Raw genomic sequence first — 25,526 nt, 5'->3', positions numbered from 1 at the left:
CCTTAGTGTAGATTTAAAATAAAAAAAATTCTAAGGCAACCTTTAGTGTTAAATTATTCAGACTTTCGTGAGACATTATACTAAACTGATATAAAAACGGCTAAACACTCACGTATATTAGTCCGGTGGCGGCACCGACTAGTTTCGAGTCCATCATCAGGCCCTTCATCAGGGCCATCAGTTTAGTATAATCGACCTTCAGTGACCAATCTTTCACAGTAACAGTTAATTTCATGGTAACATAGCACTCGTAAAATGGTATAAATATACGAAAAATATTGATAAGTCTAATTGACTTTAGAGCTTTTCTAAATATATTACAAAATACGTCACGAGAAGTAAACAAAATTTTCATTAGCCTTTTAAAAAGTCCGGTTATTAAAAGAGGGAACAAGGAAATTATGCACACGCTTCCAATAAAAACTTTATAGATACGCCAAGGGAAAGGGGAATGTATGAGTGTCTGACTCAATACTGGACGACATGAGTCATGACACTGCTATCGTTTTACTAAACTAAAAGCTATATGTCCTTGAAAAAAAATAAAAGGGCTCATATAAAAGTGATGTGAATCAAAATCTTTTTATTCAAAAATAATATCATCACAAATTATTCGTCTGACACCAAAATTGGCGAATTGGAATTAAAAAAATAATTAATTTAGTAAACGTAAAGGAAGAAAACTTCATTCATTATCAGTTTCTTTTAAATGAATTTGGACGTAAGTAATTAATTGTTACGTGTTTAGGATTTAAATTCAAAACGCGCGATTATAGGAATCTAATTTAGTCTACATATTTATGTCGCTGACTCAGAACATTTGAAAAGCAAAACACGTGACTCATAGTTATGTTACTGACTCTATATAATATACGTTCGTCTTTAATTACGGAAAAACTGTTTATAAACATTTACATGATTTTCAATACAAGAGTTATGAAATCTAAGTGATAAATTATAAGTAGGATTCACAAAAAAAATTAATAGTTACTTTAGTGACTAAGAAAGTCGAGTCAGTTAATCTTACTAATATTATAAATGTCAATGTTTGGATGGATAGATGGATGTTCGTTGAAAGATATCTCCAGAAAGGCAGCATTGATATCGCTAACATTTGGTATAGATGTAGAATATAATCTGTAAGAACATATAAGCTACTAATTATTACTTTAATACCGCGCAGAGTCAGGAGCGGCGGTTAGTATGGACATAAACACGTTGAATACAAGAGAACGATAGTACTTGGTGCCGTGCCCTCAGCGCATCCGGACTGATAAAGCCGAAAAGCTATCATAAACTGTGAGCTCCGTGAAATTCGTACGTTTTTAACGAACAAAGGATAATGGCACACACATTGTGCCCTAGAGGATGTGGAGACAATGACACGCTGTGTAATCGTTCTTTACAATGAAACGTAAATGTACCTCCTGTGCGTTAATAAAAAAAACGGCCAGCATGACTTTAAAATAATATCAAACGTTTTTGTTTGAAACATTAATAAATTGTTAAAAAAGCTGAAAAAAATGACTGCAAGATAAAAAAAATAATAATACGTTTTATTAAACTATATAATGTTCGCAAGATATTATTTTTGCCTCCATTTACAGGACAAGTAAGAGCTACTAACATTTTCTCTAATAGGTTGTCGATTCAAAAACTCCACTATTCACTTTCTACATTAAATTAATACAAATCGAAAGCCGTATGTTGTTTCATACTATTTTACAAAGTCATACGATTCTCTGCAAGAATAAAGCTAGTAAACAGAACATAATTTTCCTACTACATTTCATCTTTTACGCGGGTCGTTTAATATTGATTTAATCAAGCCGGCCTCTAAATGGGTCAAGTTCTTTTGAAAAGTATGTCAAGGTAAAGAGCGCTAATAAAACTTTTCTATTACACAAAACGAGACATATCTTATTAGCATTTCCATTGTCACGATCGCATTTCTCCTGAAGGTCAAATCAATTATCAATCAGCGCCATCTATGCTTTTCTTAAGTAGGTAAATGATTTTACATACAAAGCTATATTACTAGAAGACAAAATAGTGAATCCAGGTCCATAAGCAAAAATAAAAAACAAAAAGTTAGCAACATTTTAATATATATTTTTATTCAAATGAATTCAATCATACATTAGAGAATACTTGGATTTTTATGTACGTTCTTTAAATTATAATAATAATTACAAAATAAAACTTACTGAAGTTATATTCGTTACATACATATAAAGAATGATCTGCTTTCATTCGCACTCTCAATGCCATTTGCCATAGACAATAGATTTCTACTTTTTTTCACTGTAACCGTTACCATAGTTTGAGCAACACTCCACATATTTAATTGAAAAATATCGAATATATTGTGCTCTATGCTCATAAACACCGCGTTAAAGCTACGTGGACAATTTTATTTTAAATTAACTATAATTAAATGCACCATAAGAACCTCATTTCTAATGTATCTCACATAGCACTCAGTTATGCAAGCAATATTCCACATCTAACGCAAATAATACTGACCATAAAATATTTAGGTTGGATGGAATAATAGTTTGGATACAGTGGAAGTTACAATCATAAATCAACTGGATATCTTAACATCTCTTAATTGACATATGTTGATGAACAAAAATTACAATTCTCCATTATATTGCTTACACAACTACCTGTCCATTGCAAACAAGTCTCTGTCAGACCTCGGTCTCTACAGCAGCCCGCGGCAGACCATCGCCCAGTTCCACTATGAACCTAGACAGGGTCTAAGGTATAGGTTCAGGCCTAAGTACGTTATTTGCTATAATCTCAACGCTACTATCAGAAATTGATTGCATCTCGTAGAGAAGCCTATTGTATGAATATTTCAAAGCAACAAATATATTAAAATTGCGGCAGTATTTTGTAATGAGAGTAACAAAACGCATAAAATTTAACAGTTACAATAGCCATTTCTCTATATAGTCATAGATAAATACGCGCCGGGTGCTCGGCCCACGGAGCCAGTAAACATTTGAACAAGATTTATTCTTATGTGAATATGTACAGAGGCGGGGAGCGTCCGCGGTGCTCAGGACGCGGCGGCGGGACATCATTGGCTCTTCAGCTCCTTGCCGATCGTGTACGACACCAGCCGCGCCCAGTCGATCTTGCTGCGCGTCACCGGCAGCTGCCGCCGCAGCGCCTTGAACGTCGTGTCACTCATTGTCTTGTAGTTGTCAGAGATCGCCGTCTGGTACGCGTTCTCCGCTTCGCAAACTAACCGTACGAATTCCTTTGCGGTAGCCGCTTCCCCCGTCCCCACGAGTGGTGCGCGGACTTCCTTCGAGCTCACTAGCTGCACGTTGCCGTCCTCATAGTAATGGACTTGTACGCGCAGCATACCCCGCAGCTCCGCTGCGCCGGCGCCTACTGTCAGCGACCACACGGAACGCCATCGTCCATTCCAGTAGTTTTTCGGCTGGAATTGGTGATCTTCAATACACGCGACGAGAGACACGGTGCTAGCGTCGATCGCACGCCCCACGACCAAGCTCGCGCCGTGTTTGTAGTGGGCGGCAACGTACGCCGTCAGCTCCTCGTCCAGAGCCGCTCGCCATGGTTCTGCAACTCGGTCCGGCTCGTAGGGCTCGTACTCCGAAGCTTCTTTACGTAAATGGTCATACTTGAAGGATCTCTTGGACCTCGGATCGAAGAATCTGCCTCCCCCAAGTTCGTTATGCTCGGTTATAAGCGTATGGAGTTCGGAACCTTCAAGGCGCACGGGCGTGAGCTGATCCTTGTTGTACTGCGCGAATGCACCGCTTGCACCCTCCTTCAGAAGACTATCGTTGTTTAGTAACACTCTCACATCATTAAATACTTCGTTAAATTCGCCTGGTGGTGAATGTAATATGAAATCTGAAACAATTCTCACTTTTTCCTGATCACTAATCACTTCGTCACCGTCCGCCGCCATTTTTGATACTTTTGACTTTTTGACACTGACATAGATAACTTGTAACCATAACTATTAAGCAGTCAATGACGGAAGGAACATACTGCAAGTCGAGTGCATTTGGACGCAGTGTAATAAATTCTGCATAGAGAGCATACTTTCGAACTGATAACTAAACAGCCATTAAAAATTATCCGTTTCACAACATTGTAACATTTTTACAGACCTACAAGAATATTGCCTTATTTTAGCTAAAAAATGCAATCTTACATTGTACAATATATAACACATTAATTTATACTGCTTGAAGTCCTCAAGCTAGTGCTACTTGCTACTCGAATAATGCTTTAGAGATTTAAACAAATAATCTTTTTGTCTGAAACATAGCAAAAATGAACATCAACTTGCCTTATCCTAAATTTTAAAAATGTATTTTCAGAAAAATTGACATTTTGTGTCAATATCAAACAGTGTCACTGTCAACTGTCAAACGGTATTGTGTAACTTCTTTTCGAAAAAGTTGTGCTTATCGTACAATAATAATGTCGTTACTTACTTACAAATACTACGATACGCCGGAGGGTCAAGATATTTATAAGAAAGCATTTGTTACAACCAAATATGCTACCTTGGCAGGTTTTGCTGCGGCTACGTTCGACGTTTTAATGTTCTCACATCCAAAAGGTATCGTGAACACCACAGGGCGATATATGTTTTACGTCGGCCCTTTGGTCGGTATGGCCACGGCTTTTACAGTTACAGCAAACGTTGCTCAAAACATGAGAGGGAAAAACGATGGCCTTAATTACTTCTTGGGAGGAGCAGCGGCGGGTTCAATTTTGAGCGCTTGGACGAGATCTCTGACTATTGCTTTGCCAGCGGTTTGCGTACTGGGAGGTGCCGCCCTTGTAAAGAAGGCTGCCGTTGATAATGGCTGGGTTCTTGTACCCAAGGTACCTCCTAGTGCTACAAAAACTATTAAATCTGTTAGACACGACTGGACAATGGCCAAGGACATAGAGGAGCTTAAGACATGGACCACAGGTAATTTACAATATAATTACTCAGTCCTAGCTATTTACAAGCAGTATTAATCATTGTTAACTCAATTTATTAGATTCTCTTCAGACCACAATAATATTACTTCAAAATATTTATTTTGTATTCATTCTCATTTTAATGTAGAATACCTAATACAATTATGTATTGTTGAGTAAAATATATATTTTTTTATTTACTAATATTTCTTGAACCTTTCCAAGTAAGCTCTAAGCTTGTGCTAGGATATGGTATTCAACAATAGTAGAAAAGTGGGATTTGAACTCTCTAACATGTGATTGGAAATCCGTACCCTTACCATTAGGCTATTTGCTCTCTTATTAATCAAAATATTGTAGAATTTTTACAGACCAGTGTTATAAAACTTTATTGTGTGTAATCAATAAAGACATGAAAATGTTTAAAAAGTAATTCTTTATGTTACATGTGTTTCAGGTAACAAGTGAGATGGTGGAAATCAGCCAGCCAGTAGTGTGTACATACAAATGCAATATGAGTTATGTTAAATTATATGCTTTAAAAATTTGGTAAAATTTGTATTATTTAAACCATCATAGTTTTTAAAATCCATGTGCTGTTTTCTTTTAGAGCACCTTATTTTTAAACGGTCAAACCATTAAAGGCTAAAGGCTTAATTTTTGCCAGCCAGTGTTAGTTATTGCTGGTTAAATGAGCAGTGAAAGATTCTCATTTAAATGTACCACATCATCTCTGCTACCATTTTACTTATTTTCAATATTTACGGGCTGAAGTAGCTTTGCTATTAACAAAATTAGGTGACCATCTTTTTATAAGACAAGAGGGCTAACAAGCTGCGGGAACACCAAGATGTTCATTGCCCATAGACATCAGCAATACCAGAGATGAGATAGTGATACCACTTGCTCATTAGCCAATTTCTACTATGAAAACTTGATTATTTATAAAGGTAGGAAATAAAAAAAATCAATGTTAAAATTTTTATTTTTAATCAACAAAAACAATTCAAAGCAACATAACAAAAATGCTATTGTTAAATGTATAAGTGTTACCATTATTAATTTGTCTATGATACGTCGATAAAATAACGTCGAATAAAATAGGAATGTCCAAGCGTCGCGACAAAAGGTATTCTTTATGTTATTAGGAGGCGAGCAGAACATTAAAAATGGAACATAAAGCTAATTTTTCACAATAAATGTAACTATAAAGAATTTTTAAATATTTAACATGAAATAATCTTAAATGCATAATCTTTACTACCGCAATCTCACACAGTGCAATATAATCTAGAATATTGATTTTTTTAGGTTTAATCCTATAATAAACATTGTATTTTATTACTTAATTTTAAAAACATTTCAGTGTATCAAAATGTATAGCAAATATTTATCAAATTTTTCCATAAACAGAAGTCTATGGTTTGTTTTATTTTGAGATGTTTTGTTGGTAACACTGAAATGTTTTTGATGTTATAAAAATGTAAAAGTAAATGTTACGATATAACATCTGTTAATATAAAATTCTAAATTTATAAAATCGCAACACACAATTGTATATAAATAAATTTATAAGACATTTGGCTAAAAAACTGACTATAAATTTAAAAAAAAACGAAACAGTTCAATAGCTTTACATTTAAAAACTTCTTGCAAGACAGATTTCAAGATATTGAAGGGATATTAAGAAAAATAAATTCCATGTCGTAATTAAGACGTGCTAAATTACTCAAAAAGCTACAAGTAAAATTTGGCACTCAAACACAACTTACAGGTTTTGCAAACCATTTGAATTCACTCCTTCAAATAAATTACGAAGGTTTGACATAAATTTTCATATGAATTTTCTAAAAAAAACTTTCACAGATTAAAAAAAAAGTTATAGAATTTTTTTTTACAGTATTTATCGAAGTTAGCAACATTACAATTGAAATAATAAATTAAAAATTGTCTATGGAACGAAAAATAAAAATAAATTCGAGAATTATTAAATTTCCATTATTATTTACCTACACTTAAATCTACTTCAGTATTAGTTCAAACGCTACAATGTTCTAAAATCAGTTCATTTAGACTACTTATTTGTCTTTGGTGCGTTTTTTGGTTCAATTATTTCTTCTTCATCTTCCTCAATCTCCTCTTCCTCGACTTCTTCTTCTATTATTTCTTCTTCAATCTCTATTTCTTCTATCTCCTCTTCTATTTCTTCTTCTGATAAGTCATCTTCTTTCTATAGGAATATTTAATTTTATACAGTTGCTATAAACACATTCTACTTTTTTCATATCCTACTATAAATATAATAACAATATTATAAATGCGAATGTTTGGATGGATGTGTATTTGAAGATATCTCCAGAACTGCTGAACGGATCTTGATGAAATTTGGCATGATGCAGAACATAGTCTGGAAGAACACATAGGCTAAAGTTTTTATTAATTCCGCGAGGACGGAATCGAAGGTGACAACTAGTCAAGACATAAAGGATAATTTGGGGGATTTTCGTATATATTTTCTGTACTAATAAATTAACAATTTACCTCAGCAGGTTGTGTCATGGCGCTGGCGGTTGTAAAGTCGTCCATTGTCGACTCTGCAACGTAAACAAAATATTTTTGATGAATTTCAAGTATATTTCCATTATTATTAACTTTAGATGTATTTAATATAAATGGATATTGTTACCAATTACATGATTACACATAAATATTAATTGGTTTCATTTAATTAAGTAAGAGAGAACTGACCAGGATCTCTCTCTGGCGTGTCGCGCGGCGCGTCCTGTATCAAGGACAGTGTCATCTTACCGCTCACTACCAACTGTAAGAACAAGATTATTGTTAAAAAAGCAGAAAAAATCATTTATTTATAAAGAATTTGTAAATGGAATCTCAATCAATTTACTTTAATACTTGATAAATTGAGTGTGACTCATTTTACAACTGCTCTATAAATTGAGTGTGACTCAATTTTACAACTGCTCTATAAATTGAGAGTGACTAAACTTACAACTGCTCTATAAATTGAGTGTGACTCAATTTTACAACTGCTCTATAAATTGAGAGTGACTCAACTAACAACTGCTCCATAAATTGAGTGTGACTCAATTTTACAACTGCTCTATAAATTGAGAGTGACTCAACTTACAACTGCTCTATAAATTGAGTGTGACTCAATTTTACAACTGCTCTAGAAATTGAGTGTGACTCAATTTACAACCGCTCAATAAATTGAGTGCGACTCACTGGTGCGTGTTTGGCGGGTTTGGGCCTGTCGGTCCTGTCCGCGAAGTCTGCGACCAGGACGCGCGTCTGCTGCGGGATCTCCGTCTCCAAGTATATTGACTTCACGTCTGCTGCTTCATGCTAAAAGTGCAATTAATTTTGTTTTTGTTCTTTCATTTGTTTTTATGAATAACTCAATTGTACTATATAATTAATAAGAAGGAAGGCAATATCTATCGTAGATCGACATCTGGTGGTTCTCCACGCAGAGTATGATAAGGACAGAGAGATCTTGATCTTATAATATTTATATAAATCTACAAGTAGTTGGCTCACTTGTGGTTTCTGTGGCTGAGTGGTCTGTGCGGGGAGCGGCGGCTGCGCGCCGGGACAGGCGCCGCCGTCCGCCGCGTGCGTCGTCACCTCCATACCCACCACCTTTTTTACAATGTTGCCATGTACAAACATATTCAAAAAAATACCATCAAACGAGGCACAGAAATCTGACCATTTAAGCTTGATTTAGGTTTTTTTACTGATAGGACATTTTGTGCGATTTTTAATGTTTTGTATTAAGTTACATGGTTTAAAAATATAGGTAAGTAAAGGTAATAAAAACTTAAATGTATAATAGTTTTTTTTTTAAAGTATTAGTTTATCGTCTTAATATACATTCAATAGTAGCGGCATCAAAAGAAATGATTGAAAACTAACTTTAACACTTGGACTCTCTTGTTCTCCATCTTCTTCCTCTTTCAATAGTTCTTCCATCAGCGCATCTTCCAGCAGTTCTGTGGGAGATCGTTTTTCTTCATTATTTTCATCCTTTTCTTCTTCAATAAACTTCGCAATACTTTCTGCTAACGGTACCTCTTTAGTTATTTCTTTACCTTCTGATAATGCAATTAAATCGACATCTTTATTTCTTAATTCTTCTTCATTTACTTCTGTATCTGGCTTTACAGTACTTTCTTCTGTCTTGTTTGTTGAAGTTTCTCTATTTGTTTCTTTGTCTGTTTGCTCCGGGGTTATCTGATCCTGCTCAAGTTTTGTTATTTTTTCCACGCCTGCATCTTTTATGGTCTCAACATTCTTTTCTGATATTTGAGGTTCAATAACTTTCGACTCAATTTCATTCTCTTTGTCTTGGGTTTGTTTCTCGTTTGCCGCTAAAGGTTCGAATGTTAAATCATCAGTTGAATTTTCTATACGAGTTTCAATATCTTTTTCAACATTTCCTGTGTCTTTAGATTGCGTCGGTACTTCTGGGGTTGTTTCTTTTTCTTTGGGTTCATTTTTCTGTTCATTTATATTTTTCTCTTTAGATTCTTGGAATTCACTAGCTATTATTTGTACGGGGCCACTGTTCAATAAAATTGTTCCATTTGTATACGGACGAGTGTTATCCTGTGGCTCCTGTAATTTGAAAAAAAAAATGCGTTTTAGTTTAAATATCTTGCAAATTTTGCAATACATTAAGGCTATATCGGCACTAAAACTAGTCAAAACACACCTGGCCGAAAAACCAACAAAAAAACAAATATAGACCATTAAAAAGCATAAAAAAAGAAACATCTTAAACATTCAATAAAAAAGCATAGTTTACATTTATAATTGCTTATTAAAAACTACTTTTATATTAATCTAAGCACAACACTCAATCTATTTAAAACAATCTACATTTATTCCCAAAAAGACCAAACAAAAAAAAACAATAAGAAAAGTGCTAAAACATAAGAAAAAAAATGAAATGTAGAAGTGTTAAAAATAAATTACTATTTTTCTTCAGTTATTTTTTTTATAGATATTTCAGTTTCTGATATTTTTTTGGTATTTTTGTTAGATGGCAACTCAGTGTAATCAGTCAACCGATGGCGGGAAGAACGTCAGTTACAGATGTAAAAATAAAAAAGTGGGTTTGACATGCAAAGAAAAAAATAACAACAAAAATTAAAACTTAATAAATTGAAATAAAGGTAAAAAATAAATTTTGTTATTTTAATTGAAATTGTAGTCAAATATTATGACTAACTAGTATATGGAAAGAATGACAACTAGGCCAATATCATTAGTGATTTTTGAGGTCACTTAAAATAAATAACAAATAGTTTCATGTCAAAGTCAACGGAACCATCAATTCAACTTTACCACAGCGAACAGATTGACAAGTCTGCAGTGAAGCGGGAAAATTTGCGCGCCAAAGATATTTTGAGGTTATTACCGATTTGTAAAGAGGTTACATGGATTTGCCAAATATGCATGCATTTCAATCCTCAATAATAAAGTTTCGTAACACTCATATTGATACTAATAATAAACAATATTGTTGTTTTCATTGTAATATTTTTTTTTTATTTTAGAGTCACAGAAACGAGACTGAAAACCCTTTTCTTTGACGTTAAATGAAAGAAGATAATTAGAAGACACTAGACTTTCTAGAACTTTATATGTTACTATGATGTTTTTATTAGAAATTATCTGCATATGTTAAATAATTTGTTTACAAGACACACGTTAAGATAGGAGTTTAGGTACAGGGGGAAATTTTACAAAAAATCAACAAATAAAAAAAATAGCACAAAATAAAATAAAAAATACCAGTATTACACTTGTATATTATATTATATGACTACATGTGAAGATTTGTATGTGAATCTACACTAAGGGATTGTTTATGTATTCATTTAATAACTCAGAATAACAGAACTGCGAATTATATAGTTAATTGTTGTAAATAAAATTAATAGCAGTGTCAAATAATATTTTAATTATTAATTTTAATAATGGCAGCATTACTTTTAGTTATGTCACAAAAATCACAGATTGTAAAAATGGTATGTATTGAAGTGTCAGTGTGATATATCATATCTTTACTACCAAAATAATTATTATAAAACAGACAATATCGACCTGCGTTTTTGTAATATCACGCGTGGCTTGTATATTGAAGAAGTGGTATATAATATACTGTAAAGATTGTAAATGTAATATACAAGTGTAAATCTGGTATATTGGGTGTGGTATTGGTTGTGGGGCATGCAGTGACCTGCCGCGCGTCGCCCGCCTCCATCTGCTGCCGCACCTCCGCCACCAGGCCTGAGATGGCCGTCACAACTGCGCGCCACAAATGTTGCCATTAATTTAACGTTATTTTGTAACGTCTAGTTACAAATATTATTCCTTTTTAATGTTTAAGTGAATTTAAAAGATTTTGAATTGTTGCTGTTTTATCTTTATTATAAAAATAATCTTCAACTGTATTTTTATTTTTATTAAATTAAAAATAGAATTTTCTTCTAAATTATTTTATCTTAAACAAAACAACTAAAATAAATAATTATAAAAATATAGCGAAGGACGCTAAGACCAAAATAACTGGTTCAACAGACGATTGGGCTTGCACCCTGGACCGTAGCCAATTGCTATTATAATGTATAATATACTTCAACATTGCATTTCAACTGGCATTCTTGATAAAATCATTGCCTTTTTGAAGTAAAAGTAGAAAAAAAAACAAATGTCAAAGTGACAGTCCATATGTCAATTGTTTTACGATAAAAAATATCAAAAGTAAATCTGATGAAGTTATAAAAAAAGTAATATAAAATATAAAACTAAAAATAGGAAACAAAAAATAAAAAAATAGGAAGTATCAATGCAGGATCGTTAATTACCGGAAATAAAAAAAATAAACATGATTTTAGTTTTACAATACACGTCAATCTAATTAGGACTAGGAATAAAGTTGCATAATTTCTGCCACAGCCGTCAAAACGCATTCATTTTGGTCTTGCGTGCAGAAATCACAGGCCCGTAAGTAAAAGGACCTAACCGTCACCATGCCGCAAGCTACTATGGTGACAACTAAGGTAACACCACGCATATTTGAAAAAAAGCTCTTGTTTAAGTTGGATTGCCAGTACAAAAAAATTTCCTTAAAATTCTGGATATTTAACATTAACATAGATCTAATAAATTTTAGATGAAAATATTAGCAAGCATATTTGTTGCTTGGTTTAGATGTTAAAACGTTTGGATCAATTATCCAACAGGAAATTGTCGGACCTTCAAATATGACCTATATAGTATGATCTATAAAATGCATGGCAATCCAACTAATCACAGGCCCCGCAGGCTGGTACCGCGTCGTGGAGCGCCAGTTGGCGGACGATCCTTTGCATGGCGCGCTCAGTCTCCGCCAGCCGCGCGCGGAGAGCCTCCAGCTCCACGTCCCCTAAGTTACATCACACACCTACGTTAATATCTAAAACTTTCGGGAATATTCTACAATATTCTAGACTTTCTATATCCGACCTAACTTCGTATAGGTAGATAACTGTAGTTATTTTCGGTGGACGAGGAGTGGCAAATATAAAATGCTTTTTTTTTTGCTACAAAATTTTACAACTAAATTAAAATTAATATCTAACCAATATAAAAATTTACAAGGTGTGGCAAATTTTTAGGACAATTTTGATCTATAATAGTGCCAAATTTTTTAATTATTATATTTGTAAATTTAGCCATGAGTTATTTTTTGTTTTAGTGAATACAAAAATACAATCCTAATAATAGATGGCCACTAACAATGCAATGATAATTATAACGATTATTCATTGCGTTGCATTCAACGTGTGATTCACTGCATTTCATATTTATAAAAGAAAACGTGATGTCATATAGCTATCGTATATTATATACATAAATAATTAAATAAACACTCGAGAATATAAGCCAGGGAGAAAAACCTGCGCTATAATTAACAATTTTTGCATAATTGTTAATTAATATTTACAAATTTAACGAGCAATTCTATGAATCGATAATCAAAATTCATCGAAATTTACATCTCATTAATTAAAAATATTATTTTTAGTACAACATAGTTGCATTTTATTATTTTAAATTTATCAATTTTAATACGATAACGGGTGTTTCCTGCCCGCTTTACAAGCAGCCAATTAAAAATATAAAATTAATTAAAAAGAATGAGAATTAAAAAAATAACGATGTACTCACTCGCATCCCTCTCCTTTGGTCCTGCGTGCGCAAGAAATAAACCAAAGACTACATTTTAACACTTTCAGTGTAATCGTCTCTGACATGTTGGATTTATACGAAAAAAATCTTAACGGCATGAAACGTGTTAAAATAGAGATTTCACTAACGACATTTTTACATAAATGTAGTTACATAGTGAAGGAATAAAACTAAGAAATAAGAACGACTTATCAAGAATCAAATAATCTTGTTCTTTTCACACTGGCAACATTTCCTGATAAAACTATCGTTGCCGTTGATGTATCGTCTACTAATTAATAATAAAATTTTGGTCTCACCTAACTTATCAGGCGAGGAACGGGAGTCATCACGAAACACCCTCCTCCTGAACTGAGGGTCTGGGGTGACGCTCTCGTACGGAGTCCCTGTGCGCTTGAACAGGATCTGGGGATGAGGAATATGTGATATAGTCAGCAAGAAAATTGGAACTACCCTTTTTTGATTTAGTATGTGGACTGTCCATGGAAAATATTAGAATTCTAGATTGAATTATTGTTTGTAAGCGTAGAATTTCGATCATTTTTTTTTATTAAAAAATTAATATTCAATTGAACTAGCAAATTGTTGATACTGAAAACCTAAATGCCAAGTTTGAACTCTTTAGGCGTGCTATTTACGCTGTGATAAATATTTCTAGATACATGCTTAAACCCACTTTTGAGATGATATAGAGTATTAATTTGATATGACCATGAATACTTTAATTATCCTGAAAATAAATTTCATGAATACACAGGTTAGATTTCGAGAATATTCGACGTCATATTTTATTGCACAAAATTATAAAATATACTACTATCTTACCTTACTAAGTGTATACACGAAGAATACTATGATACATATAGTGTATATGGGCATGACGAATCCCATTGAAGATTTGGGTGCCGGCACGGGCCCACCGGGGGAGCCTAGCGGTGGACGCATGCCGGGGATCGGTGGGGGCTGCAACATACATACAGGTTATCTTAACTTCTTAAAATAATTGAAAACAAAAATACACGGAGTGAAACATATTAAAGCTGTATAAAATCATTAAAAAGGTAAAATAACTTTCCATACAAAGTGACAACTATTAGACTTAAATTAATTTAACAAGATGAAAAACGTGTTCAGTTCAATTATTTCCTTATTATATCGGCAAAGTTCAAGTAAGATTTATATATTACGTTTTATTATAATGTATAAAAACCTTATTCGTGATATCCTTCATGGCTAGTGGATGGAACTGCGTACTGGCACAAATGTGGACTATTTATAATGATTACAGTAATTTTATATTTTTATAAATCGCATTGAGGCGACGCGACGCGCGCATCTCACAGAGACTACGCAGTAAACACTGGCCGGTCAGGATTTTACGACATCAATACTCCATGGTTTCCTGTCTTACGAATAGCCTATAGAAATATATGGGGCACTATGATATTAAATTTAAATTATATTTGCGTATAGATTTATCATTTTATAAAACTGATATGTGTATAAACATTTGCGTTACCTTTAATAAATAAATTGCAAATTTCTACTGTTGCTTAAATTTATAGATATGGCTGGTAACAATACGTTTGTTTTTATAACTAATTAAAAAAATGTCTATCGCATTCAGGACCACGTACAACAATTACTATATTACGTATGTTAACTTAAACAGTGAGTTTGAATAGACTACAGTGTAGGCGTTCGAAGTACATCATTACAACTGTTGGCGTTTACATTGAGAAACAAATTGATTTGACACATTTTAACAATGACTTATCAAAGTTCCATTGATTGTTTTACGTTTGATTCGGAACTTAGGTAATAATAGCTGTCGCCTGCGACTCCGTCCGCGCGGTATTAAAAAAAACATAATAAGTAGCCTATATGTTCTTCCAAACTATGCCAAATTTCAGTGAGATCCGTTGAGCCGTTCCAGTGATATCTTTAGACAAACATCCATCCGTCCATCTAAACATTCGCATTTATAATATTAGTAAGATTAATAATATAACGAATGTTATGTATCGTCTTTTGTTATGAATAACCATGGGTTTCTGATACCGAAATCTGTGTATAAAACATATCTTCATCCCTGTCTTTATCCTTGACAAAACATGTATTAAACGGGGTTTTCTGGTATCAGAAACCCTCTGTAAATTATTCTTCGTGTTAACATTACGCTTTCCACTAACAAAACACTTGTATAATAAACATATTATAATCCCTTTCATTCACTTATAAAAGAAAAAAACAAAAATATGTTTCTATGTTTCTGCAGTGGAATTACAGCCAGAATAAACATGTTAACAATCCTATTTAACGCGTTAACAAATAGAATAGTTTTCATAGCACCTAGGCTAGTCCGTTACATAAAAGCCCATCTACAAATTGAAGTGTTATAACAAACAAAGAGACAAGGCGGGAGGTGGGTCGTACAACATTGTATTTTATGACTGCACTTCAATATAACACTAAAACTACACAATACAAACGAAAGTAGTTATATAACTCGTACGTATTTAAATAAAGCTTTTAAATAGCTACTGTAATACTTTAAAAATTATCTTAATTGTTAAAAGAATGAATGAAGAGAGTAAAAACGCTACATAATTTTAGACATTATTAATTAGAATCCTTTGACGCGAATGACGTGCTTTCGTTACAAAGTCAAGTGTCAGAATGAATAGTGAGAGGACATAAACGTCGACATTTTAGTAAGGCTAGTGTTGCGTCAATATACTGGCACATTTTTGGATTTTCTTCTTAACAATAATTGAATTAGTAATTGGCAACTTTCAGTTAAGGAACGTCTTAGAAAGTTTCAGTATGTTTACCCTGTTAACTTGCACATTATTTTTGCTTTATCAAAGAGTAAAAGGAATGTCACTTATTTTGTATACAAGTTATTTAAGCGTAAACCCACCATCAGAAAGACCACTTCAAAGATTTTTCTCTTACACATTCCGCTGTCATATTAAGATTCTTTAAATATTCGTAATGCAAGTAAGAATGAAAGGCGGATTCACCAAAATAACACCACCCAAGGACGACTAGTCTATGCGTCTATACGTTCAGCAAATACATTACTAACCAGGTATCACAAGATTCAAAGTTTATGAAGGCTTGGTGCATAAGCTCGACTTGTAGAGCCACTAGGTGGTAGAAAGGACACGCAAGGGTGTCCCGAAATACATCTCTCTACGTCACGCCAATACTTAATATTTATTATATAGCACCTTGTGTGCAATTGCGAGTACCTATCGAAAGTTTTAAGTATGTCTTGATCGTTAAACTACAGTCGAACCAGGATAAACGCGAGTTCAAGGGACCGCGAAATTTTTCTCACTTTTAGAGTTCACCCGAGTTTTTCAACGACTCTCACGATTCCATAGCGAACTTCAAAAATGTATAGAACTTACAATAACTATCGATAAGTCATGTGATTTTTGCCAATTTCATATATTTTTTAAATTCCTTATGGAATAGCTTCAAAGCGAAAGCTAACCTAACCCCCTAGTTCCACTATATAGTAATTCAAAATTATGTGTCCAGTCACTTGGCCAGGGTTTTTCACTAAGACCTTGTTACCTCTTACTTGGGAAAGGCTTAGGTTCGGTGGTGACGTATGAGAACCATAGTTTTATCTGGTAACCAGTATTATATTGCTAATTTATAAATCACTTTATTTATTTAATCTTTTCATTTTGACGTCATCCATTGTCATTGCGCCGCTGCCACTCAAGCAAATGACCGAAACATTTAACTTGTCTAGCATCATATTATCATGTAAAATATTTTGTTACATTGCACCATTAAAGGTATTTGTCTTCAGTATTTCGTAAATCTATATATTTGACAAGGAAATGTAGGTAAAGCCGTGCTTGGCATACGTTTATTAACCTACTAGCTGTTGCCCGCTATTCCATCCGCGCGGGTTTAAAAAAAAAAAACTTAATTAGTAGCCTATGTCTTCTGCCAGACTGTGTTCTACATTTATGCCTAATGTCAGCAAGATCCATGCAAACGTTCTGGAGATACCTTCAAACAAACATCAATCAATCCTTCTAAACGCTTGCATTTTTAATATTAGTAAGATTATATCAGAAACGGCCGGTAAATTAAATTGTGTCGCTATTGCACGAGATGCGTACTGACGTAACTGTGACGTCACAAGACAATGTCGTTAGGCGGGACGTCGCCCGTATGACACTAACCGACAGGCCACAACTTTGACACTGAGCCAAATGCTATTCGAGGAAGTTTGAACAGCTGTTGCAAAAGGTGTGCAGCCATCACAGATTTATATTGATACTTTGCTTTTAAAAGAAAAAGTGAGGAGAAAGTTCAGCTGATATTCTGCCATCTTTGATGCGTTTTAGAGTCTTTATTTGGATCGGATGTAAAATCTACGCGACTTAATGCAAAATTTAAATAAAATACATTTTAACATGCCAACATTTTGTACTTAACTGAGAAACAGCTATATAGTAACTAATAACTTTCCATATATTTAGTTTAATTTTTCCAAAATCTATAAAAATTAATTTAAAATATCCATTCACGTCCATATAAAGTAAATCTTTAAATGTAATAACAATCAATTTACAAATTTCATAAATACCAATCGCTTATAACTTGTACCACACCCCAAAGTTTGATAAAAAGAATCAACAGCAAACGCGCATGATGTCATAGACATTATTTTTGGAGCAAAGCGCGCCCTTGTTGCTGCCAGCTTACATAACACCGCAATAAGATACTGAATGCAACATATAGAAGAATCTATGCATTATTTTTATTTTGTCTATGGTCCTTATAAAGTATTACTCTAAAATTATTATTGATTTCTACATAGACTTGTTCGTAATGTTACTTGAGTATTAAACTAAAGTCCTTGACACCGTAACGATGGATATTATTTTGAGTAAACACTATTGCTCTCAACCTGGTGGGGTAGGCAGATATCCTGTATTTCCATTGTTATAGGTAGTAATTTTTCTTTTGTAAATCTATAAATCTAAGAAAAACTGGTCGTCGGTTACAGATTATCACACGACGTATGCTGATATTAAATTCACTTATTTAATAGTATTAACTTACCTTATATGGGAATCTTAATATAATTATTAAAACAAACAAGTTTAATTACTAAATAAATTTATTATATCTACTTCACACACTAAACTACGAACATACTTACAGGTTAATTGTGAGTCAGCTGATGCTTAGCGCTACCAGTTAGACTTATTTTGGAAGTCACCTTCTTTGGTAAGCGCAACCATAGCCTGTAGACTTATTTTTTTTTAATACATCGTAAATATATTTCAGTGCCTGTGTGCTCATCCATAACTAACTAGTAAAAAGCAGCCACTTTAAATTGCAATATGTACTTGCATTGAATGTTTTTTGGGCAATCCTGTGAGCAACCTACACACTAGGCAACATATTTTTGTTTTCTCATTCCCAGTTCATTATTGCCAAAGGCCATGTATTTCAAGTCACTGCCTTGCTAAACCATCGAAGGCGACTTCCAGTCCTACCTGCAGAAGCTGGCACACTGTCACACCGTCGACTGACCTTGATCTCAATATCGTAGTACACAGAGAGTGGGGAGGTTCGTACCCTAACGTGCGGTGGTAGAGGAGTCGGTGGCCTTGGCTGGACGGGCGGCACTCCTGGGGGAATCGCTCGCCCTCTTTCTCGCAGTGCGGGATGAGGTCCCATACCCCGAATTGGTGACCGCTCTTGCTTTAACGCTGTTGAATGACAATTTAAATTAAAAGTGTAATTTGGGAAGGAGAATATTTATGGTTGAACTGGAATTGTATTAATGCAGGGTTTAGTCGTCGTTAACTCCATGTTAAAACGTGCATTTCTTACACGAAAACACAAAAAAACTTTATTATTGACAAAACATGTTAATTACAGATCACCTACTTTGTTATTATCAATTTATTTTCTTAATAATTAATGTACCTACATATAAAAAAAAACACTTTTCAAATTAGTCAACCAAACACACAAGGCAGTTTTGTTTCAGTTAAATCATATTTTTGGGGGCAAAAAACTTGTCTTTAGTTGTTTAAGCCATTTGCGGTAACCCTAATCCAAAAACTGAAATATAAACTTATTACAGAATTCCTTATCGCGATGGTGTGTTAAAAAATTCCAAATATAGAAGCATCATAGATACTGTTGACTCATTGGCGTCAAGTTGCCAACATGTGATTAACAGCCAGGCGTCGACCCTCGGCTCTAGCGGGAAATATGTGACCCGAAAAGACGCCGCGACCAAACTGGCGCGGATAAAATTCATGATTACTAGGCACAAGTCATAACTTCATGGCGGAATAAATGAACTTACGAGTTAAAGTTATAATTAAATTATTTTTACGGACCGAAAGCGCTTATTGGCTGGCGTTCCCTACAAAGGTGCTTACATTAAACAAAGTATACTTCATTTTTTTAAAGTATAAAATCTTTGTAAAGATTGCATAATTATGTACTTAATTAACGAGACATCTCCAGCAAAAATATAGATGTTAAAATAAATTTAAATTCCGCTATCGCTTATCGCTCAGACCAACGTTGGCTGTACAATTCGACCCAGTTTGTCAATTGTCGTATTACCTAATTTGTGTATAAAACCATATGGGACCAAGGCCCGCAGCTCCATCGACATAGACCACGATAGGCCAACGGCTACGCAAATCGTGCGGACAAATTGTTTACTTTATGTAGCAGATGCTCAAATTGTTTCCACGATACGTCATTTCTCGGTAAAAAAAACGGATGCCAACAATGACTATTTCCAAAAATGATATCACTTTGACAACATGTAGTTTTTAAACACCCTATAGAAACAAATTGTCTTATGCCAATTTTTTATTAGACACAGATGTCCTGAAAAGATCACAACCTTGACCAGAAAATCGGTAGATCAAACTTTAGGATTAGTATCTCAGACCACCGTACTTATCATTTAACTGCGCTACTGCGCAAGTTAACACCTTTACTGGATTGTAGGTTTGTAGGACTGTTGAGGTTGACTTATGCAAAGTTGTCTTAGAACGATGTCGCTGAGTAAATACGTTAGATGCGCTTGCGCAGTTTCGACATAAGAGGTGCGACGCTAAGTGCCGTGCCACACTTACTGACGTTTAGACATCATTAGCACACGATCCGTTTTGTGAAATATTTGAAACTGAACACAAGTAAAGAGAACAGTGGAGAAAGTTCAAAGATTTCCATTCAAGTTTTACTAGAATGCCTATAAGAAACATCATATATCAATATTAAAAAAAAAAACTTAGTACTAATCACAGCTTCACTATATTTGTTAGGAACAAGGCCTATTCGATCTATACACAAGGATATGTGGCATAATAATTTGCCCCTCATAACTAATATATTTATTTAACAAAGACGTGTGAAGATCATACGTTTTTACGAGTACCTACCGATCTGTGAATATTTGATTTATGCTTTATTTATAAAGAGAAGCAATTTTGAATAAAAATTGTAAAATCAAAAACTATAAGAGAAATTCACAGAAGCTACAAAATGCACATAATTCTTGTTCCCATTAATTCCCATAAACTTTGTAACAACATTGATTGTAATTTAGGTAAACTGCGAATAATTGTACTTATTACTTATCAGTTTTACCCGTAACTTTGTTTTTCTATTAGAAGGTAATATTTAATTTGCATAATAAAGATGGCAAAGAATTGTCCGTGGTTCATAAGTCCATAAGTAACCGCGTGACGGCCGCGCCCCGTCGCGACCTCACGCGGACATCTAACAATGTCGTCTCAAATACTTTTGTTCTTAACAAACGAGAAAACGAGTCTTGAGTAGCGTCACTAACCGAGACGCGAAAGCGGTACACTGTTTACATTTGCGCATGAACCGGAAGATACACAACGGAATATTTGTCATACGACTTCTCTCCGGTCAGATTAGTAATCCAAAGATTTCTTAAACGAACCCTTAAAAAGGAATGCATTACAAAAATCATTCACTTATTGAAGACAAGCATCAGTTAAAAGCGTCGGTGGCTTAGGGGTTAAGGTTGACTTGTAATCTGCAGGTCCTCTGTTCGAGTCCTGCCATGTACCATTTTTCCTACGTTCTTACGGTGAGGGGAAACATCGCGATGCAACCTGCACGTATCTGCAAAGAAATTCAAAGATATGTGTGAAATCAAACCGCACTGGGCCAGCGTGTATGACTATGGCCTAGTCACCTTTAACATAGAGTAGGCTCCGAGCCCCTCAGTGAGGACGTATAGTGAGCTGATGATGATGATCTGACTAAATGTAGATTTATTAGAGGTATGCACAGCAAAGATCTGATAATGTAATCATTAAACGCTTCTATATCAGTAAAACAGTTAACTTTAATTACGCTATCTAATCAATTCCATGACTAAACCGTGTCATGGTACCAAGACCTAACAAACGGTTGCCCTTACGCAAAGAATGTTGTAGAACATCAATAGGTCGCATTAGTAGTCGCCACCATGCGCAGGCGCAGCACACCTCAGTGAATTTAAACCACATTTGACTAGGAATTCGTCACGATACGAATATGTGGTTATGTTACATCTACAAGTAACTTGAATTTGTTTAATAGTACGAGGTGAGTAACGACTAAAGCTAGACAGTGTTATAAAACAAATTGATTGCTACCAATAGACAATAAGAAGCTAGAATAGGAATATATAAAAATGTTATATATTTAGCGGTAAAAATAGGTTTATTATTTTTAAATCGTTCATATTCCTTAGAATTTTTTTCATAAATATTATGATGTCGAATGCGCAACATTTCCTGGAAGGGTTTTTACCAGGAATTCGTGTTCAGGAATATTGTAATGTACATCTGTTTTATTTTATAATAACTTTTAGGATTCTATTGCAAACGATATTTAAAACGATAATAACAGGATTATATTTATTTATCTTTAAAGTTTTCAGAAACATAAGTTATAGAAAATTTTCATAATTTCTACTAAAAAAAAAACAAAATGAGCCCACCTAAGATGGCCTTATAAGTATATATTTTTTTATTCAAGAAACACGTAAATTCTGTATAACATGTTCAATTTATTTACATTATGTAAGCATTTGGGGTAGGCAGACATTCCACATGTGGGGTCATCAATTTCCCACCAGACCCACATACTTACATAAATCTGTATGGAGACCTAATTCAAACGTTAAGCATTGCAAACATTCGCGAAGTATGCAAACATCAAAGTATAATCTCTTGGTTAGCTGACATTGGTCTTTGAGAAGCTTGGCGCACGCCCAAAAGACCAGGGCCGCTAAAATCGCTCACCCACTTCCATCTTGTTTGTGAAACTATGAATAACAAAAAGCGCATTATGATTGATTGGTACTCAATTATAAGGCGAATTGAAGACAGATATATTTTTTAAATCTTTGCAACGCAAGTACTAAGAAAAAGGAATAATTCAAATCTTAGTAACAACTGGCCAGTTACTACAAAAAGGTTAAATTTTGTAAAAGATGAAAATCAAATCCTTTTTACATTAAAAAATTCCTGATTATTTATGATTAACTCAAAAACTGTACAAAAAAAATGCAGTTTATTAATCAAGTGCTTGTTATTTGATGACAAATTAATATTTTTTTTCATTAATATTACTGGCCAAAAATGTTAGTGGCTAAACTATAAAACTTCATAACTGTTAAGATTAGTATAAAATGCGTTCCACACTAATAAAATCAACTAACTGTCCTGCTGACTCCAAGAGTTCAATGCTGTATGAGTGTTCAAATACAACTGAACACCAAAATGTTCCTTCAAGCATGAACTGTTACTACTCTTCATAGTTTCTAGAAGCATCTTTGTTGTCTTGCCCACATTGTCACTCCGTTTGAGAAAAGCAGCTATATCGAGACCACATGTCTCGTTCACTGCTTTCCGGCATTCAGCCGCTGCATAAGGAGATAGTTTCCCACCAACCCCAACAGCTGAACCGCAAACTTCATTGACAAGCTCCAGCACAGCCACTTCCGTTTCGAACATAACCTCACAGCATCCTAAATATTTTTACAATAAATTGAAAATTATTCAATAACTTCTATATAAATAATTGGAGCATCGGTGGCTCAAGGGTTAAGCACTTGACTTGCAATTGTAGGTCCTGGGTTCAATTGTATAATGTGTCAATGTGGTTTTCAATTTTTGATTTACATATGTACATTTATCCGACATTCTTATAGCGAAGGAAAATATATGTGTTAAGTCAACCAGCACTGAGCCAGCATGATTGACTATGGCCTAGTCACCCCAATCACAGAGTAGGATCCGAAGCCCTCAGTGAGCTGATGATAAACTGATTTTTTTAATTAATCAAGTAACGTGACAGCCATAATATTAAAAGATAAAATTTCCTACAAAACAATTGTTAGTTATGATCTAAACCATATATTTTCCTTGAATTATCAGTACTATATGAATTAATAGGGTCAAATGTTTGTTAAAAAAATTGTAACTTATAAAATTAATGAGTGTGATTGTAACTGTTCAACATTTTAATTAACATTTTTTTTGTTGTTGTTTTCAAACATGTATAACTTTGATAAATTAATCACATTGACTACTTTCCTCCATCAATTAAAAGCATATTTTGTTTTGTTATTCATTAAATTGTAATGGCAAAAATATTTTAACTATTGAGTCAGATAAAAGAATATATTTTATACAGAATCCATTTTATTCCATCTGTATAATATAGGTATTTTGAATAATATTTTATACAGAATTAAAACTTAATAAATCTGTAATGTGGACATGACTTTTATGTTTCTTTTTATTTGATTTTTTAACTAACATTTTATCACATTCAATGATGTAATTTTTTATTATGTTTTTAATCTAGACAAAAAGAAACAGGACTTTAACAGCCAGCAATCATAGCAATCATATGTGGACATATTTTTTATTAATTAAACAAGTACCCGCCTACCACATTCCAATTAGAACTATTGTAAATACAAAAGCTTAGTGTCAACAATTGAACCAAAGAATATTTAACTAGACAAAAGATAATATTGCAAAAGGCAAATAAATTCTTGCTTCATGATTAAGCTAGCAACTCATATTTTAAGATCAACATGGTCATATATAAAAACATTTAACGAATTATTGTAAAGTTCTTTTATTAATTCGAAACTAATCAGTTGCTTCAAGAGATAATGTTATTTTACTAATGGATTTATCATATTACTAAGGGACTAAATGGCTTTTAATACTTTTATTATTTGTATTTTTTCATTAATTAATCATCGACCTAATTAGATTTAGTGCGCGATGAAAACGTCGCGTAATGTGCTGCTATTGACATTGAGCTAAAGTTATAAATACCGACGTTACCTGCCTCCCGGTCGAACTGGTTGGGCTTCAGCTGCTCCTGGGTGTGCCCCAGGATCAGCGGGGACAGTATCCTAGGCCATAAGACGGCGAAACACCCCACAACAATCACTAGAACGAACATTGTCTTACGCGGCCCCAACACTTCGTCGTTCGCCATTCTCTCGTGTTTTTCGTATCGGTTCGTCACGCGCGCACAGAGCCGGTCGCACTCTACGGGAACATCGTCGTGTATGATTAAAAATAAATATCATCCACGGTGCAGCCGCAGCGAATCCGGCGAGAGCACAATGACAGCTGTCAGACTCGCCCCATCGCGCGCTACGGGAGCGATCGCAATTCGAAATTTCTTTACGGGAGCATCCGCCTTTAAGTCTTCTCTCGTTGAACGCCGGTGGATTGAGCTGGCTCGATGTGACACAGCCGTATATCAACGTCAATCAGCTATGCCGACATCTTGCCTTCCCAGCCACCGGCTAAGCTTCCGTTTGCATTTTCAATCACCGTACTTGAAATATTGCCGGAGTAAATAAGCGTTTGGTGGGCAAGCGTGCGGCGCTCGCGAGCAGGCCTCGGTACAATATGCCTGGGCGCGGAGGCGGCGCCGGCTAATAACCCTTCCCCACCGCGGCGTGGTCTACACGCGCTCAGATGAATACCAATTAGACACTCAATGTAGGTACATGTCATTAAACTAGCATAAGGCACAAGAAAAAAAACTCCCTAAACTTGACATAAGTATGTTTCCATCGAATATTTTATTATCATAGGTGCCCGTTGCCCACCAAAGTTGGTAACTACAAATTGATAAAGAACATTCCATTACGTCACATGCGTCTTCATGTATCCAATAATGCTATGACCAATGTTAGAAATTAGTTA

General features: G+C 34.3%; 3 protein-coding genes across 7 annotated transcripts; 1 reads left to right on the top strand and 2 right to left on the bottom strand.

Annotated features, from left to right (window-relative positions):
• Positions 1-2,197: 2,197 nt before the first annotated feature.
• Positions 2,198-4,008, bottom strand: cpa (F-actin-capping protein subunit alpha). The gene has a single exon (XM_013307684.1). It carries the CDS (start codon positions 3,956-3,958, stop codon positions 3,092-3,094), a length of 867 nt encoding a protein of 288 aa, XP_013163138.1. The 5' UTR covers positions 3,959-4,008; the 3' UTR covers positions 2,198-3,091.
• Positions 4,009-4,433: 425 nt separating this feature from the next.
• Positions 4,434-5,529, top strand: ND-B14.7 (NADH dehydrogenase (ubiquinone) B14.7 subunit). The gene is given in 2 exon segments (NM_001311943.1): positions 4,434-4,981; positions 5,432-5,529. Coding segments are annotated over 2 exon segments (513 nt in total). The 5' UTR covers positions 4,434-4,479; the 3' UTR covers positions 5,443-5,529.
• Positions 5,530-6,554: 1,025 nt separating this feature from the next.
• RIC-3 (RIC3 acetylcholine receptor chaperone) lies at positions 6,555-25,199 on the bottom strand. 5 transcript variants are annotated; one of them, XM_013307454.1, is made up of 13 exons: positions 24,648-25,199; positions 23,003-23,311; positions 18,862-18,995; positions 14,065-14,202; positions 13,539-13,644; positions 13,219-13,239; positions 12,342-12,433; positions 8,914-9,615; positions 8,536-8,637; positions 8,221-8,340; positions 7,723-7,795; positions 7,516-7,568; positions 6,555-7,204 (listed from the first exon to the last, which is right to left on the bottom strand). In XM_013307454.1, exons 1-13 carry the CDS (start codon positions 24,802-24,804, stop codon positions 7,049-7,051), a joined length of 2,163 nt encoding a protein of 720 aa, XP_013162908.1. In that variant the 5' UTR covers positions 24,805-25,199; the 3' UTR covers positions 6,555-7,048. The 5 variants fall into 5 exon arrangements, with proteins under 5 accessions (XP_013162908.1, XP_013162904.1, XP_013162909.1 ...); XM_013307450.1 differs by having other exon boundaries at positions 18,817-18,995; positions 24,648-25,198; XM_013307455.1 differs by lacking the exon at positions 23,003-23,311 and having other exon boundaries at positions 18,817-18,995.
• Between the last annotated feature and the right edge of the window lie 327 nt (positions 25,200-25,526).

Source organism: Papilio xuthus, unplaced genomic scaffold, assembly GCF_000836235.2.
Source record: "Papilio xuthus unplaced genomic scaffold, Pxut_1.1 DF828142.1, whole genome shotgun sequence".
In the NCBI taxonomy this organism is placed as follows: Eukaryota; Metazoa; Arthropoda; class Insecta; order Lepidoptera; family Papilionidae; genus Papilio; species Papilio xuthus.
This window is presented reverse-complemented; position numbering and strand designations above follow the sequence as displayed.

What these genes read in the sequence shown, in the direction of transcription:
- RIC-3 (XM_013307450.1), bottom strand. Translation starts at nt 24,804, where the DNA reads ATGGCGAACGACGAAGTGTTGGGGCCGCGTAAGACAATGTTCGTTCTA. An exon ending in AAGAGAGTCCAAGTGTTAAA is followed by an intron (nt 8,638 to 8,913) that starts GTTAGTTTTCAA and finishes ATTGTAAAAAAG; the next exon opens with GTGGTGGGTATGGAGGTGAC. An exon ending in CACGCCAGAGAGAGATCCTG is followed by an intron (nt 7,569 to 7,722) that starts GTCAGTTCTCTC and finishes TTTACGTTGCAG; the next exon opens with AGTCGACAATGGACGACTTT.
- cpa (XM_013307684.1), bottom strand. Translation starts at nt 3,958, where the DNA reads ATGGCGGCGGACGGTGACGAAGTGATTAGTGATCAGGAAAAAGTGAGA.